The sequence below is a fragment of the Mus musculus genome, chromosome 12 (assembly GCF_000001635.26).
Source record: "Mus musculus strain C57BL/6J chromosome 12, GRCm38.p6 C57BL/6J".
NCBI lineage: Eukaryota > Metazoa > Chordata > Mammalia > Rodentia > Muridae > Mus > Mus musculus.
The window spans coordinates 116,193,813-116,208,290 of NC_000078.6; the positions used below are offsets into that span (position 1 = coordinate 116,193,813).

The following is a 14,478-nucleotide window of genomic DNA, read 5'->3' on the forward strand; positions in this document are numbered from 1 at the left end:
TCCTGCCCTCACTGCCTTTGAGGAGTTGATACATGGAACTGTGAGTGAGATGAAGCCTTTCTTCCCCAACTTGCTTTTGATCGTGGTGTTTCATCACAGCAATCATAACCCTACCTAAGATGAGTGGCTAGGGGGCTCATGAGTCAACATCTGTTTTCTTTATAACGAGGAGGAAAAGGCCACTTCTTACAACAGTGTAAAGATACAGCAGGGGCCTTGTGGGGTTCCATACATCACTGGAAAGTAGTTGTTGCCATTCTGAGGCCAGGAGAAAAGACAAAGAAACTTCACGCCCTAGTTGTTTTCATCGGCATTCAATGCTCTCCGTCTTATGTGGTGAGCAGGCTGCAGGGCTTGTGCATGCTCCTGGGCTTGCTTTGTCCTTGACAGTTCACTGCTGGGAGACAGGAGAGCTATATGTCACGTTGCACAAACCAGACATATGCTAGTGGCCTCCCTGCACAAGTTCTCACCACATATGCTGATTGCAAGAACGAAGGGAATGAGCCTGCCCTTGTTGGCAAGATGAATTCTGAAAGCATTTTCAGGAATTTTGTTCATGAATGTTTACACAAAATTCTGAGGAGGTAGGAGCCTCTCCCACTTAATTCCTACACAGTTGGAGAGTTCGGTGTATTAAAAAAACTCCAAGCACTTGAGCGATCTAGAGTGTGAAGTTTAGATGCAGACGAAAGCAGAACATAGCACACACCAGAAACAGACCCCTGGATGGCAAGAGATATGCCACACTCCAGGCCCAGTGCTCCAAAGCCAGCAGACAGGGATGCACAGAAAAGAATTCAAACCAGGAATCAGCAGAATATCAGAAACAACAACACTCTGCACTGAGTCAGCTGAGATCCAAGACTCCAGATAAGACAGCATGAAGTAATATAGCACCTTGGCTGCTTCTCTGCCCTGGTTCTGATGTTTTGACATTTCTGGAATCAAGGTACATCTTGGGATCAGCACACAGAAATCATTCAGAGGTGTGGTATTCACTAACAGGCAGATGGGACAAAGCAAGCTTGGGATAGGCCTTCTGCTGAGCACAGCTTGAGTCCTCTACATTTGGCCTGCCACACAGGAAAGTATTGTTGTTGAACAGTCTGAAAGCATCCTGAAGCACTAAAATTAAAAGGTTTCTTTTATGCAAGTGACTCTCTAAGGTACACAGTACAACTACAGAAACCAGATCTTTCTCAATTTCTCCCCCCAAAAATTCACATTTTTTTTTTAGGATGAAAGGGATGTATGGCAAGTTAATGTGAGGAGCATCTCTTTGCCACTGAACAGCTGAGAGTGAATGGCTATCCAAGAGACTTCATTCCCTAGGAACTACAGAAACTTGTAAGGAGCTACACCAGTGGCTCTGGGTGTTGCTGATGCTTGCTCTGCTGCTCTTTACAAACTCCAGAAGGCACTGAGACAAAAGAAGAATGTTCCTGGAAACAAGAACTCACAATCCCTCCAAGGACAGGACTAGATCTTTCTGAAAGGAATGCTGAGCCCTAGTCTGGGTTGGCTGTGGATATTAGGTTTGGGGAAATGGAGGGGAAAAAACTGCAACCTTCACTTCTGACAGTACAGGGCAAGGTGCTAATAGAAGATGTGTGACCCCTGCAAAAGGGTCATTTGACCCCCAAAGGGGTTGAGAACAGCCGCTGTAGCTGTTTCTGATTTTCATGCTTTGTTTAGGGATTACTTGGAAGATTTTGTTAATCTTCAATAAATGAAAGTTCTATATTCCTAATACATGAGAATAAAACAACAAATAAAGTTGCATATGTCCAGTATTTATCTCAGAATGTAGGACATGCTAATACTTCTTGAAACAGTGGGAAAGCCAGGTGGTACTGGCACACGCCTTTAATCCCAGCACTTGGGAGGCAGAGGAAGGCGGATTTCTGAGTTCTAGGCCAGCCTGGTCTACAAAGTGAGTTCCAGGCTATACAGAGAAACCTTGTCTTGGAAAAGAGAGAGAGAGAGAGAGAGAGAGAGAGAGAGAGAGAGAGAGAGAGAGAGACAGACAGAGAGAGAGACAGAGAGACAGAGAGAGAGACAGAGAGACAGAGAGAGACAGAGACAGAGAAGAAAGAAAGAAAGAAAGAAAGAAAGAAAGAAAGAAAGAAAGAAAGAAAGAAAGAAAGAAAGGAAGGAAGAAAGGAAGAAAGAAAGAAAGAGAGAGAGAGAGAGAGAGAGAAAGAAAGAAAGAAAGAAAGAAAGAAAGAAAGAAAGAAAGAAAGAAAGAAAGAAAGAAAGAAAGAAAGAAAGAAAGAGTGGGAAAGCAGACACTGTATATACAAAGTCTCACCAACCATCAAGAACCATTGACATAGAATCATTTGAGAATCCCATGGCAGAGACCAAATTTGACAAGCTAAGTGTGAGTGTGGTCTATTCCAATTTTACCGAAACATTCCCAAGAAGCTTTGGGCACAACGCTCACCATGCCTGCTGAAGCCTCCAAGTCCCCTAGGCGACACCAGACTTAGGACCTACCAAGCATGTTTATTTCCATGTCTAACCTTCAACCTCCACAGAGCCAGCCCTCTGCTGGTGGCGTCTCAGGGGATAGTGTTTAGACTGCAATCACAGCGGACTTCATAGGTCATCGGCTCCAGGGGGAACTGGGGAGGGTATGGGAGACCTGTGGGGAACTCAAGGCTGTGTCCCATGGAAACTATTCAAACGTTTATAAAACATTGCAAAGGTCAAACAAAATAGTTCTGCAGGCAGGTCTTCTGATTTATGCTAGAGTTGGCTTACCCACCCACACCAAGAGGCCAGGACAATTTCTTACCCGTCTTTGGTTCCCCAACTCTCAGCTCAGCACCTGCTCATAGCAGATTCAAGAAAAATGTTTAGCAGACAGGGCAGAGGAAGAAATGGATATTATCCCACAGCTGAGAGTACAATGCTTATTCTTGCAAGCAGCCAGTGAACAGCCTATGATGTCAGAGCTGACTAACTCAACTGGATGTGGGTATGACCTGAAGCACTAGCCAGGCTGGACAGTGAGGCTAAGACAGGGTAAGTAGACCCACATGAACTCATTTCTTCTGAAGAGACACTGGAAGGTCCACTGCTTCAAGAAAGACCGAGTATCTGGGACATGGTCTAGACCATTGTGCCAGGGAGTTTAAGGAAAAGTGCTTCATCGGGTTCTAAGCAATGAGGTCCCTGGTATTATGTAATGATCTCTTTCCTATGAAAATTAAAAAGAAGACAGTCTAAACCACTGTTTCAAAAATGTATACTCTAAACAAGACTAATTCTCTGTTCTTGTCCTGTCTTCAAGGATCACCCCTCAAGTATCAGCCAGTCCATCATGTACCATCCCTTTAGAATGAAGACCTTGGCAACTGCAGCTCAGAACACCCAGTGTCCTGTGAGGAAGGAGACGCCTTTCAGAAAATATGATGCAGGTGTGGGCGGAGCTCTCTTCAGACCAAGTAAGAAAGAGGAGCAGTGTCACCAAGAAGACTAGACTGTCTTAACAATAGCAAACTGAACAACCCTGCATCAACAGATTTCCTACACAGATATGCTATACTGATTTTATTTTTATAGATGTATGTATGTTTATACATTTAAAAGAGACTAAAATGTAATAATATGAAGCACACTTATCCTTGGGTGTCAATACTGTACTTTTCTTCTCATTTTTGAATTTAAAATTTTCTATATTATTGGCAGGGTAAGAAATTATCCACTTATCTCCATTGTGCTACTATTATGCTTACAATTTAAAAAATAACCGTAACTTAAAAGAATAATGTAGCGACCTGATTTTAATGTGTAAGGGTTTATACTTTCATTCAAGTAAGAATGTGAGCATTTTTATTATTTTATAGTTTTAGATAATGCATTGAAAAGAAATGCTTAGTCTAATTACCATGAGAAAGTAGTTCAGATAAGCAGAGGTGTGTCAGTTCAAATCAGTTCAGTGAAGCCTTTCCTGAGGACTGAACCAGGCAAGGTCAGGCACAGCAAGTGTTACTCATTGCCCCAAGTGTATGTCCCACATCTCACCTGACGAAGGAGGACCCTGAGGGATTCAGTAGTGCTAGAATCACTGAAGGCAATGGGCTCAGGGCCTGGACTCAAAGCCTTGGAAGTCCTGAGATGGGAGCTAGAGGGATAAGGGCCGGAATGTGCTCCTGGTTCAAAGGCTGCTGAGGAAGACCCTGCTGGCAGGAAGGAGAATCCTCCTCAAAGGGCACCAACACTTGGCATTATAAAGGTGGAAACTGCTTCTTCAGAATAAGGCTCAGGATTTACAAGCCCTGTGCTAGCGATTTTAAAACCCCACCCACATCCCCGTGGGAAAAAATTTAAGGCATCTCAGAAAAGTCAAGTTATGTGGATTAAAAGACTGAAATGTAAGATCCGAAACTATGAAGCTACCAGGAAGGGACACTGGGGAAATGGTTCAGGTCGACGGAGTGGGCACAGATTTTCTGGATAAGAGCCCGGGAAACCAGCAAAAATAGACACAGGATTACATCAAGCCACAAAAGCTTCTTTACTGCAAAAGAAACAATCAACAGAGTGAAGAGGCATCCTAGAGAGTGGGAAGAAACTGTTGTAAACTCATCACCCATCAAGGAATAACTTCAAGCATATATATGAGACTCACACAACAGCAGTATAAAGGTGATAGTTAGTGATGACCCTATTAAAGCCAGGCAATAGACTTAAACATTTCTCAAAAAGAAACAGATACATTTAAAAACAAACAAACAATAATAAAAAAAACTTTAAACAAACAATTAAAAAAAAAAACTTCACTAGTCATCAGGGAAATGAAATCAAAACCACAAGGAGATGTCACTCCAATCCAGTTAGGATGACCTCTATCAAAAGCACGAAGGCAGTGAGAAAGGAAGCAGAATATAAGCTGAAAGCCGTGTGCATTCACATATCCAGCATCGAAAACTATGGGGGTTTCTTCAAAATATCAAAAATAATGTTAGGACAGAGATTTGACTGGTTCTGTGAAAGTCTTCTGCATGTCTCAGTGGTTCTGAGAGTCTTGTTTCCCAGGTGTAGACCAGGCCCTGATCACTAAAAGCAACAGATAGAAGTGATGCTCATCCGTGGGTAGCACGGGCGAGGAACAAGCCCACCTGGACCTCATTTGACCCAGTTTCAGTGCCACCGGCTGCTGCTCTCCTGTCTGTGCTTTCCTGTTGACACCAGCTGTCCCTGTGGCAACTGGAATGAGTTATAAAAAGGCCCGGAAGAAACATCTGGACTTTTTTATGAATGCTCTACTCAATACATTTTACCATCCACAGGCTCTGCCTCATACACATACATCTGACACCATGGGCGCCATGAGTGGACAGCAGTGACCCTGGTCTTTCTAGGTCATCAGTGCCCTGGAAATGCAGACAGGTGATTTTCCTGAGGCATTTGACAGCCATTATAGCACAGTGTGTCAACGCTCCCTCCCTGAAAATAACGTCCAGGGACGAGACATAGTGCACTTAAGCAACCACTGACACATCATTCTTCCAAGAACATCGTGAATTTGAATGTGATCAAGATAAAGATTCCAAAGGTACATTTCCAACTTTCAATTTGCAGGACCTCAAAACTTGGGGAAGTGCTATGCTTAGAGGCAGAGATCCTGTATAATTCTGTTTTCTAGATGGCATGGCGGTGAATGGATAGCTTTTGAAACATAACTGATTGCCTTATGAAAACAGTCCACAAATGGGACTTAAATGTACACAGTGGTTAGGCGGGGTAGCAATTAAATGACTTCTACTCACAAAGAATGCAAAAGCTGATGGGAAAGGGAGATGAGCAGACAACTGATGAGATTTAAATGGAATGGAACCAGACAATACCACGCAGTCCAGGCAGAAAGATGGGTAAATCCTGACTGGACGAAGGAAACTGTCACAGGGGCACTACATTCCATCTTTCCTGCCTGTTGAAAATGCTGCCCATGCTGTTCCACAGAGGGGGTTCCAGAGGCCTAAAAGTCCCACCTTGTGGCCAGTCTCAAGGCTGTGTCCCAGGCTGGGTGTTGCAGTAGCATAACATCCTAGTGTCACAACGTAATTATTTTGTGCTGTTTTGTCATTTTTCCTCAAATGTCTGTTAAATGCAACAAAAAAAAATTTCTTAATAGAAAATTTCAAGTGGTTACATATAGAAACTAAATTGTGTCCAAGTAATTCAGTTCAGTAAAAAAAAAAAAAAAAGACATTTAGAAAGTCAAGTCAAACACTTAAAAAAAAAAATCTTACCAAAGCAGAACTGTGATCAAAAAAGCAGGACCTTTTCACACTTTAGAAACACACCCTGAATACAGGCTGCTCACATGCTGAACCAGGCTAAGGCTGAGGTTACCCTGCCATGAGCTACCCCACTTTCTGAAGCTCAAGTAGGTAAGAATAGATATATATGACACATTAACAGACATATAACTAAATGATAGACGTATGATATAGGTCATTGACATGACAAGCAGTTACTACTATGATAGGTAAATAGATATGCAGACAAATAAAAGGCTACATGGTGATCACTATGATGATTAACAGATGGTAGTAGTTAGATGGTATTAGAGGACAGACACACACAGACAGATTAAAAACAGAGCCTGCAGCTCTTTGCCCTGGCTACAACTTCGAACCACTATGACACTTTGAAAACAGAAGCCAGTCGTAGCTATAAGAACTGATGAAGCACTGCAGGTGACCCTGCCGCGGCATCTTAAAAGATAACATCAGTACTTTTGTTTTGTTTTTGTTGAGCTGTGGTTTCTCTGTGTAACCCTGGCTGTCTGGGAACTCACTCTGTAGACCAGATTGGCCTTGAACTTAGAGATCTGCCTCTATAAGTGCTGGTATTAAAAGTATGTGCCACCACTGCCCAATATAGCACCAGTACTTTATTTTATAGCCTGGGGTTAAAAACCAAATTCTAATCATATATGTAACAGTGAAAATACATGTGTGGTCAGAAAAGGCTTGGTCCCTGGTGACACTTGTCAAGTGTGGGAAGCCTTCTAAACAGATTGTTTGCTATACTGACCTTGAACTTGCTCATGGTCTCCCTCAAGTTTTCCCACAGGGTCTGGGTGTGGGTGCACTTTTAGAAAGAGCTGAAGAGAAAAGGCCTAGACTCTCAGGGTAGCCTCCAAGAGCAGAGTATGTATTCTCCACATCTCTCGGCAGCAACAGCAAGCTGCTCTTGAGCTACTGCTGTCAATGCCCAGGACACCTTCCTGATGTCCAGTTCAATAGCTAGCCCCACTTTTCATATGCATGCCAGCTTCATTAGCCATTATCCCCAAATGACCATCTATGTGTGCCCAGCTGGCTGCTGGTTATGCTGAGCTGGTGGTTATGGTGTGCATCCTTCACATCAGAGGGAGATGAGAGGCGGGTAAGGACCCTGCAAAGTCCTTTGGCTTCCTCCTGGTCCTTCAGTAGAGACATTTTCCTGACCTGCACAGCAGCGCTGTATTGTAAGGACACAGCTTGAGAATGTAAACAAAAACTGTTGCCAAAAAACAAAACAAAAAAAAAAAAAAACAAAAAAAACCCCAAAAAACCAAAAACCAAAAACCAAAAGAAACAAAACAAAAAAGAAAAAGAAAAATGGGGCCAGCAAGATGACTCAGTGAGTAAAGGCATTTGCTACCCACATGCAAGTTTGATGGCCATTCGATAGAAAATTGATTCTCTTAACTGTCTTCTGCCTTTCATACACATGCTAGGGCACACACACTTGCACATATTTGGGTACACTCATACGCACCATATACATAAATAAATGCAAAAATAGTTTTAGTTGTAAAAAGAGATTTATTTCTCAGTTCTGAGGGTGAGAAATGTGTTGAGTACTTGCGGGCAGTTTTCATGTCCTCACAGAAGCATCTAATTGGCGCCATTCATACAGACAGGAGTATGGGGCCATCCACTGGTATATGATGAACCTACCAGGTACCATATTCTTAAAGAAAACTGACAGTCCTTCCCCTAGCAGCCACCAGCTGTGAGTAGTTCAGATAGTAGGGGCTTGTGGGTCTCTCTAAATATTGTATGGCTTGCTATTGTGAGGGTCTCGTGGAGGTGACCAGAGCCTCTGGATGTTCATGAGTGCAGTGGTCTTGTCATGTCCAGAAGATAGTGTCTCACCACGTCCTCTCCAAGCTCTGGCTCTTACAGTCTTTCTGCCCCCCTTCTGTGATGTTTCCTGAGCCTTGGGGAGGAGGTGTAACACAGATGTCCCATTTGTGGATGAGTAAGGACTGAAGACCCACTTGTGCTCCTCCTTTAGCTGTCAAGACCACTGGGACAATGATCCTCTAACTGGCATCTCATGCTGGGAAATGGAAAAGAATGAAGCCTGATGCCAGCCAGAGGAGGACCTTGCCTCCCAGAAAGAGATTTCACAAAGTTCTGACCACCACTTGCAGGAGATACAGGGGCTGAGGCAATGGTGGGTCAGCGATGGGTGAAACCACACTGTAACCAGGACTGCTTAGTGTTATCGTGTGTGTGTGTGTGTGTGTGTGTGTGTGTGTGTGTGTGTGTGACTAAGCCTCACATCAGGACCACAAAAATGGATTTAGCTGGAGGCTTTCTTAAAGCCCCATTTGGCTCATGACCACTTGTGGTGCGTCTCTTTGTCCAGTGGGTGCTCTCTGTGACTCAGTGAACCTAAGCTGCCCTCAGATACCCAGCACTAACACAGTCTCCCTGGAAAGAAGGTTATGCTATGAGGTAGGCAGGCATTTCAGCTATTTGGCTTTGATGCATATAAAGAAAATCTTTTAAAAAAAATAAAATGTTTCCCCTGTTTGATCAACGTGGAGAATCCTCTCCTTGGATATAAATAGAAGGGTTGTATTACTGTGAGAGTGTTTAAGCCTACTGCTTCTTGTGTTTGGAATCAAGCATTCAGGCATAAAGTGTGGACAAGTAGGCTGGCCAGAGCTCAGGTGGCTGCTGCTGCCCCCTTGTGCCTGGCATGCCGTACTGCATGATGCTTTTACAAATGCACTTTTGTCTTCTCGGTTGTGAGGGGATAAAGAACCACTTGGTGTGGAGCTATCGGTCAGGTTTCCTCAGGATAAGCTCGCTGAGAACCGGGACAGATACCTTCAGTAATCAGAAGCTGGTGACAACAGGAGCTGCTGGGAGAGGAAGAACTCTACCAGGACCTTCACTCCGTCTCCTCAGGACACCTTGCAGTTGGTGGAGTGGGGAGAACAGATTCTGGAAAGGGCAGGGACCTAGAAACTGCACATCTCGGACACCCTCAGCCCCACCAACAGGCCTGTGTTTCGCACAAGTCTTGTTCTGTGAGGCAGGGCTCACCACGGTGCTAAGCAGAACGTTGAAAGGCAAAGATCTCACAAACCTACGCCGTGAACCCGCAAGTCCCAGACCTGACAAGACCCCTCTCCCTAGCCCTAACCCCAGCCTACCCTAATGCTAACCCTAAAGCTCAGGAGGAGGAAAGGCATGACTGCCAGGAGGAAGGGTAATGACTTAAGCAAGAGAAATGTGATGCTATAAACCCCAGGAAACCACTAAGAGCTGTAACTGATACATCAACATGACACACCAAGTGGAATCACTATAAACACTCACTCAATGTACTCAAGGCAAAAAAAAAAGGGAAACTAAAATACAGCAATAATTCTGGAAAGCCCTTTTATTCTTATTCCTTCCCTCCCACCCATAGCATTGAGTTGCATCAGGCTCCTCAGGGATCCCAGCCTTTCTTCCAGCAGCTGAACCCTCTCCTCACGGTGTCATGCCATGCTACTCCAGCATCCTCACAGGATATTTATGTTCATTTGTTTTATTAGCAATGACCAATACTACACAGAAACCAGGGGAGGAACAGCTTAAGGAGAGGAGAACTTTATTCTTTCATCGCTTGAGGGGGCTCAATCCATTGCGGTGGTAGTGGCGTGTGTGTGTGTGTGTGTGTGTCTGTGTGTGTGCTTGTGCGTGTTCATGTGTGTTTGTGTTGTGTGTCTGTGTGTGTGGTGTAGTACTGTGGTGTGGTGTGGTAGAGCAGTTCACATCACGGAGGGCCAGGAAGCAGAGAGAGGGCAATGCTGCCCTCATCTGGTTCTAGGGCCTCAGCCCTAGAAATAATGTGGCCCATATTCCAGAGTGGGTCTTCTCCGCGGTGAAATCTTTTCTGAACTATACTCATAAACATAGCCGGAGGTGTTCCTCCATTTCCTAGATGACTCTCTATCCAGCCAAGATCACATTAAGGATCAAACATGGCAAAACACTCCCATGTCGAATCCACCTCATGCTTGGCTTTGCCCTTCCCTCAAACTAAAACACTAAGAATGCTGTATACTCCCAGCTAGTGGGAGATTTTCTGATATACAAACTGCAGGCTACTATGGTTATCTTCTGTCCTTCACTGTCCCAAATGTTCTAAACAGAGTATTCAAAGAAAGAAAATGTATTTTCCATATATGGTACTACTAATGCAGCTCTTCCAACCTTCATGTCCCCAGGATTCCTCTGAGAAATTTATAATTTGGAGTGTCAAGTTATAAATGATGATAAATGATCACTGGGTTGGATTATTCCATAATCGAGAGGAGCATCCCACCTCCCTGGGATATACACATGCTGGCCAGGAAAAGCTGCAACAGGAAGCAGACCTGGTTTTCCACTTGTTTCCCTGAGCTGTTATGGGATGCTATTTGGGTTTTTTGCTGTCACTGGTGGTGAGAGGCTGCAGTGGGCAGGGCAATCACACTTTGGCTTCATTCTGCACAGGTGTTGCCAACACTCAGGAGAGAGGGTGGCCATTACTAGAGGCCAAGAGAGCCCATTTCAATGAAGTGTAGAGGGGATAATACATTGGGTTGTCATCCCTAGAGAAGAGAGGCCCCTTTTCCTTCCTCTATAAAATCTTGGCACTTCCTGTGTAAATCACAGGACACTCAGCTATAGAGCCTGAGAAGGAAACTTTCTAACACTGTGGGAGTGGAGGCTGCAAATACTGAGAAAAGAACAGTCTCTCAACCCTGTGTACACTCAGCACATGGCTCTGGGTCACAGATAATGTGCCATATCAAATATACACAGCCTTCTAGAGGGCCACACAGCCACAAAGTGCTGGCCTTCCCTCTTGCTATGTCTTTTCTGTCTATCATCCCTCCTCCTGTCATACCAGTCAGCCTAAGCAGCACTGGAGGACAAATGAATGAACAAAGGAAGAAACCAACTGAAGGTTTTTGATCTTCACCTATCCACATGGCATTGCATTAAAAATGATTCTCACACAGTGCTACACCCAGGTCATGCAACTCAAAAGTGCCACACAACCTGGAAGCAATTCAGAGCCAGCAAAGAGTCAGATGGAGGAGGCTGCCAACAGCGGCAACTGTCTAAGAATCACAGACACCGAGACACAGAGGAAATCCAAAGACATAAGGACCCTGATATAAAGACCCTGAGCCTCTCTTGTGAGGCAATGCCAGTGCCGGCAATTACAGAAGTGGATGCTCACAGTCATCTATTGGATGGATCACAGGGCCCCCAATGGAGGAGCTAGAGAAAGCACCCAAGGAGCTGAATGGGTCTGCAACCCTATAGGTGGAACAACAATATGAACTAACAAGTACCCCCACCCCCCAGAGCTCGTGTCTCTAGCTGCATATGTATCAGAAGATAGCCTAGTCGGCCATCATTGGGAAGAGAGGCCCCTTGGTCTTGCAAACTTTATATGCCCCAGTACAGAGGAACGCCAGGGCCAAGAAGTGGGAATGGATGGGTAGGGGAGCAGGGTCGGGGGAGGGTACAGGGGACTTTCGGGATAGCATTTGAAATGTAAATGAAGAAAATATCTAATAAAAAATTGAGAAAAGAAAAAAAGGAATACCGATTCTAACTTGAGAAGGAAACCTGTACACAGCATCCATCTGTCCCCATCACTGAGCCCAGTGCCTCATCCAACTCCCACATCTGTAACTGACTCATGAGTTTATGAAGGTGCAGAGAGGAGATTCCAGTCCTTTGTTTAGCACGGGTTGGCTAAACATCCACTTACTCAGTGGCTATGTGCCAGTCACATAAACATGCCCTCTGTCGACACATTCTTACAGCCCTCCCTTTCTGCCAAGCAGTGCTACACCACTGTGTTCTGTCTCTGCAGCTGCCCACTGCTCCTTGTGACTCAGTGGCCAGTATGACAGTGAACAAAGACAGTGCCGCCTTATGGAGAGAAAGCAGCCAACTACAGCAGTACCTGACTGAATCAGCATCTGGATGTTCCATGTATCTGCACATGCCTGTATGTATGTCCTGTGCGTGTGCTCATGTGTCATGTACACATGTACACACTGAGACAGGCCACTCTGAACTATTCTGTCATTTTCATGATAAATGAATGAGCTCTGAGGCAACACGATGAAAAAAGAAGCAAAGACGGATGAGATGCCGGGGGTAGTTTTATACAGGATGAGTTGCTGGAGGGGTAGTTACACAAGGATGAGATGCTAGGGGGTAGTTACACAAGAACTAAAAGAGAATGTCAGGCATATAGTCTTTGGGAAATAAGGATATGTCCCCATGGATCAGAGGCAGACAGCAGAGTTTTCCAGGCACTATCCAGGCCCAAGAGATTGCAGTTCTCGCTGGGAAAGGGCAGAAAGAGCTTTAAATACACTGCTTGTGTTCCCTACTGATCTCCTGGCAGGACCCAGGCAGTTTTCCCACGAGCTCACCCTCAGACCCTCCTGTGTGGCTTGATGTGTGTGGCCTTCTAATTCGCAAACTGGCCCTTGAGCCACAAGGCAATGGTATTAGGAGGTGCTGAGCCATCACGAGCAGATTGGTTAGAGAGGGTGAGGGAGCACACTAGCACCCTCTGTCTGTCCTTCACCTTTGCCAAGTAAGGACATGGCTGCAGTGCCATCTTGGAGGCTGACAGTAGCCTAAGCAGAACCTTGGACTCCTAGCCCTCGACTCCTAGCCCTGGAGTCCCAGCCTTGGAGTCCTAGCCCTGTACTCCTAGCCCTCAACTCCTAGCCCTGGAGTCCCAGCCTTGGAGTCCTAGCCCTGTACTCCTAGCCCTCGACTCATAGCCCTAGAGTCCCAGCCTTGAACTTCTAGTGTCTCCAGCTGTAAGAAACAAAACTGTGTAAACAAAATGAAAATTGTGAACCAGTGCTTGCAAACTGTTACAACAGCATAAATCAATTAGTAAGCCCCTATTATTCCATTCTCAAAAAATGTATTTACTTGTATTATTTCTACATGAAGATGGTTTTCACACTAAGTCACACAGTGAATGTGTCTGACTCAATTCTATGAGTGTCATTGAAAGCATACCAAAAGCTGTTCAAGAAAACCGTAAAAACAGAAGGCTGATGGAGGCCACCTCCAAAGTGAGCAATTTCTCTTACTTCAGATATATGTACATCATTTTATGCATGGCTTAAAAAATAGTCCATTAAAGTGCTTTTTCATGGTGGACTGTTTAAAATTCAGTAATAAATGTGACAGTATTTTTAAATAGTTCCAAAAATAACTGGAAACACTCTTGGAAGAGCTTTCTGGACATCACTTGATATTCCCTTTGAAGTTTTAGTATACACTAAAATGTTCACTGTTTCCATTAAAAATAGTGATTTATTTCCTAGGAATACCAAAGTAATGTTCTTCTAAAACAAATTATGTACAGAATATACATATTCTATGTACACAGAATCACATGAACACAGAGTTAAGGGATCCATCTGTAATCAAGTCTCATGTACCCATCATTCTCCCGACACCAAGTCTTCATTTCTGAAGAAGCAGGCGCAGCTGGCTATGCTCGTCTACTGCTGGGGTGGTCCACCGCCTCTTCAGGTTCTGGACGTCGACTGTGCCAGAGGTCCTGGCCAACACCAGGGCCACAAAACTACCACTGGTCTTCTCCGGTTCCCCCACGATAGTCATAGCCACAAGCCTGTAGGCAAGAGAGAACATGAACTGGGAAGGCAGTATACAAGTGTGTGACTTTCCATTACCAGAGTAAATATCTATATTCAAGAGACATATGAAAAAGAAGAGGTGGCTAAAAAAAGTTAAAACAAGCTGGGCAGTGGTGGCGCACGCCTTTAATCCCAGCACTTGGGTGGCAGGGGCAGGCAGATTTCTGAGTTCAAGGCCAGCCTGGTGTACAGAGTGAGTTCCAGGACAGCCAGGGCTACACAGAGAAACCCTGTCTCAAAAAAACCAAAAAAAAAAAAAAAAAAAAAAAAAAGTATATGAAAGTCTGTTGAACACAATTTTCTACATCTCAGGGTCTGGGCAGATCCATGAAAGGCAGCAGCTCACAAACTGTGTAGCTCCAGATGACAACTTCCACCACTTCACACAAGTGTGACATTCCTATCTGATGCTCCTCCCTGCCCATGGGAATCAATACCTCCAACAATGGGACCTTCAAACTGCTCAGCACGCCTCCCAGCCA

The 14,478-nt window shown here is 44.6% G+C and overlaps 1 protein-coding gene and 1 long non-coding RNA gene across 5 annotated transcripts in view; one reads left to right on the forward strand and one right to left on the reverse strand.

Annotated features, from left to right (window-relative positions):
* The first annotated feature begins 2,966 nt into the window (after nucleotides 1–2,966).
* Nucleotides 2,967–3,632, forward strand: Gm46330. The gene is made up of 2 exons (XR_001780538.2): nucleotides 2,967–3,033; nucleotides 3,302–3,632. It is a non-coding gene; the product is annotated as a predicted gene, 46330 (long non-coding RNA).
* Nucleotides 3,633–12,448: 8,816 nt separating this feature from the next.
* Wdr60 (WD repeat domain 60) overlaps nucleotides 12,449–14,478 on the reverse strand; it is a 56,786-nt gene continuing 54,756 nt past the window's right edge. For 3 of the 4 annotated variants that reach the window (XR_381520.4, XM_006515780.4, XM_011244097.3), the window contains one exon: nucleotides 12,449–13,971. Coding sequence is in view for 3 of the 4 variants with exons in the window: in XM_006515780.4 (XP_006515843.1) it covers nucleotides 13,803–13,971 (169 nt within the window). In the remaining variant the exon portion in view is untranslated. The remainder of the gene's footprint in view (nucleotides 13,972–14,478) is intronic. The other variant, NM_146039.3, reaches the window with a different exon arrangement.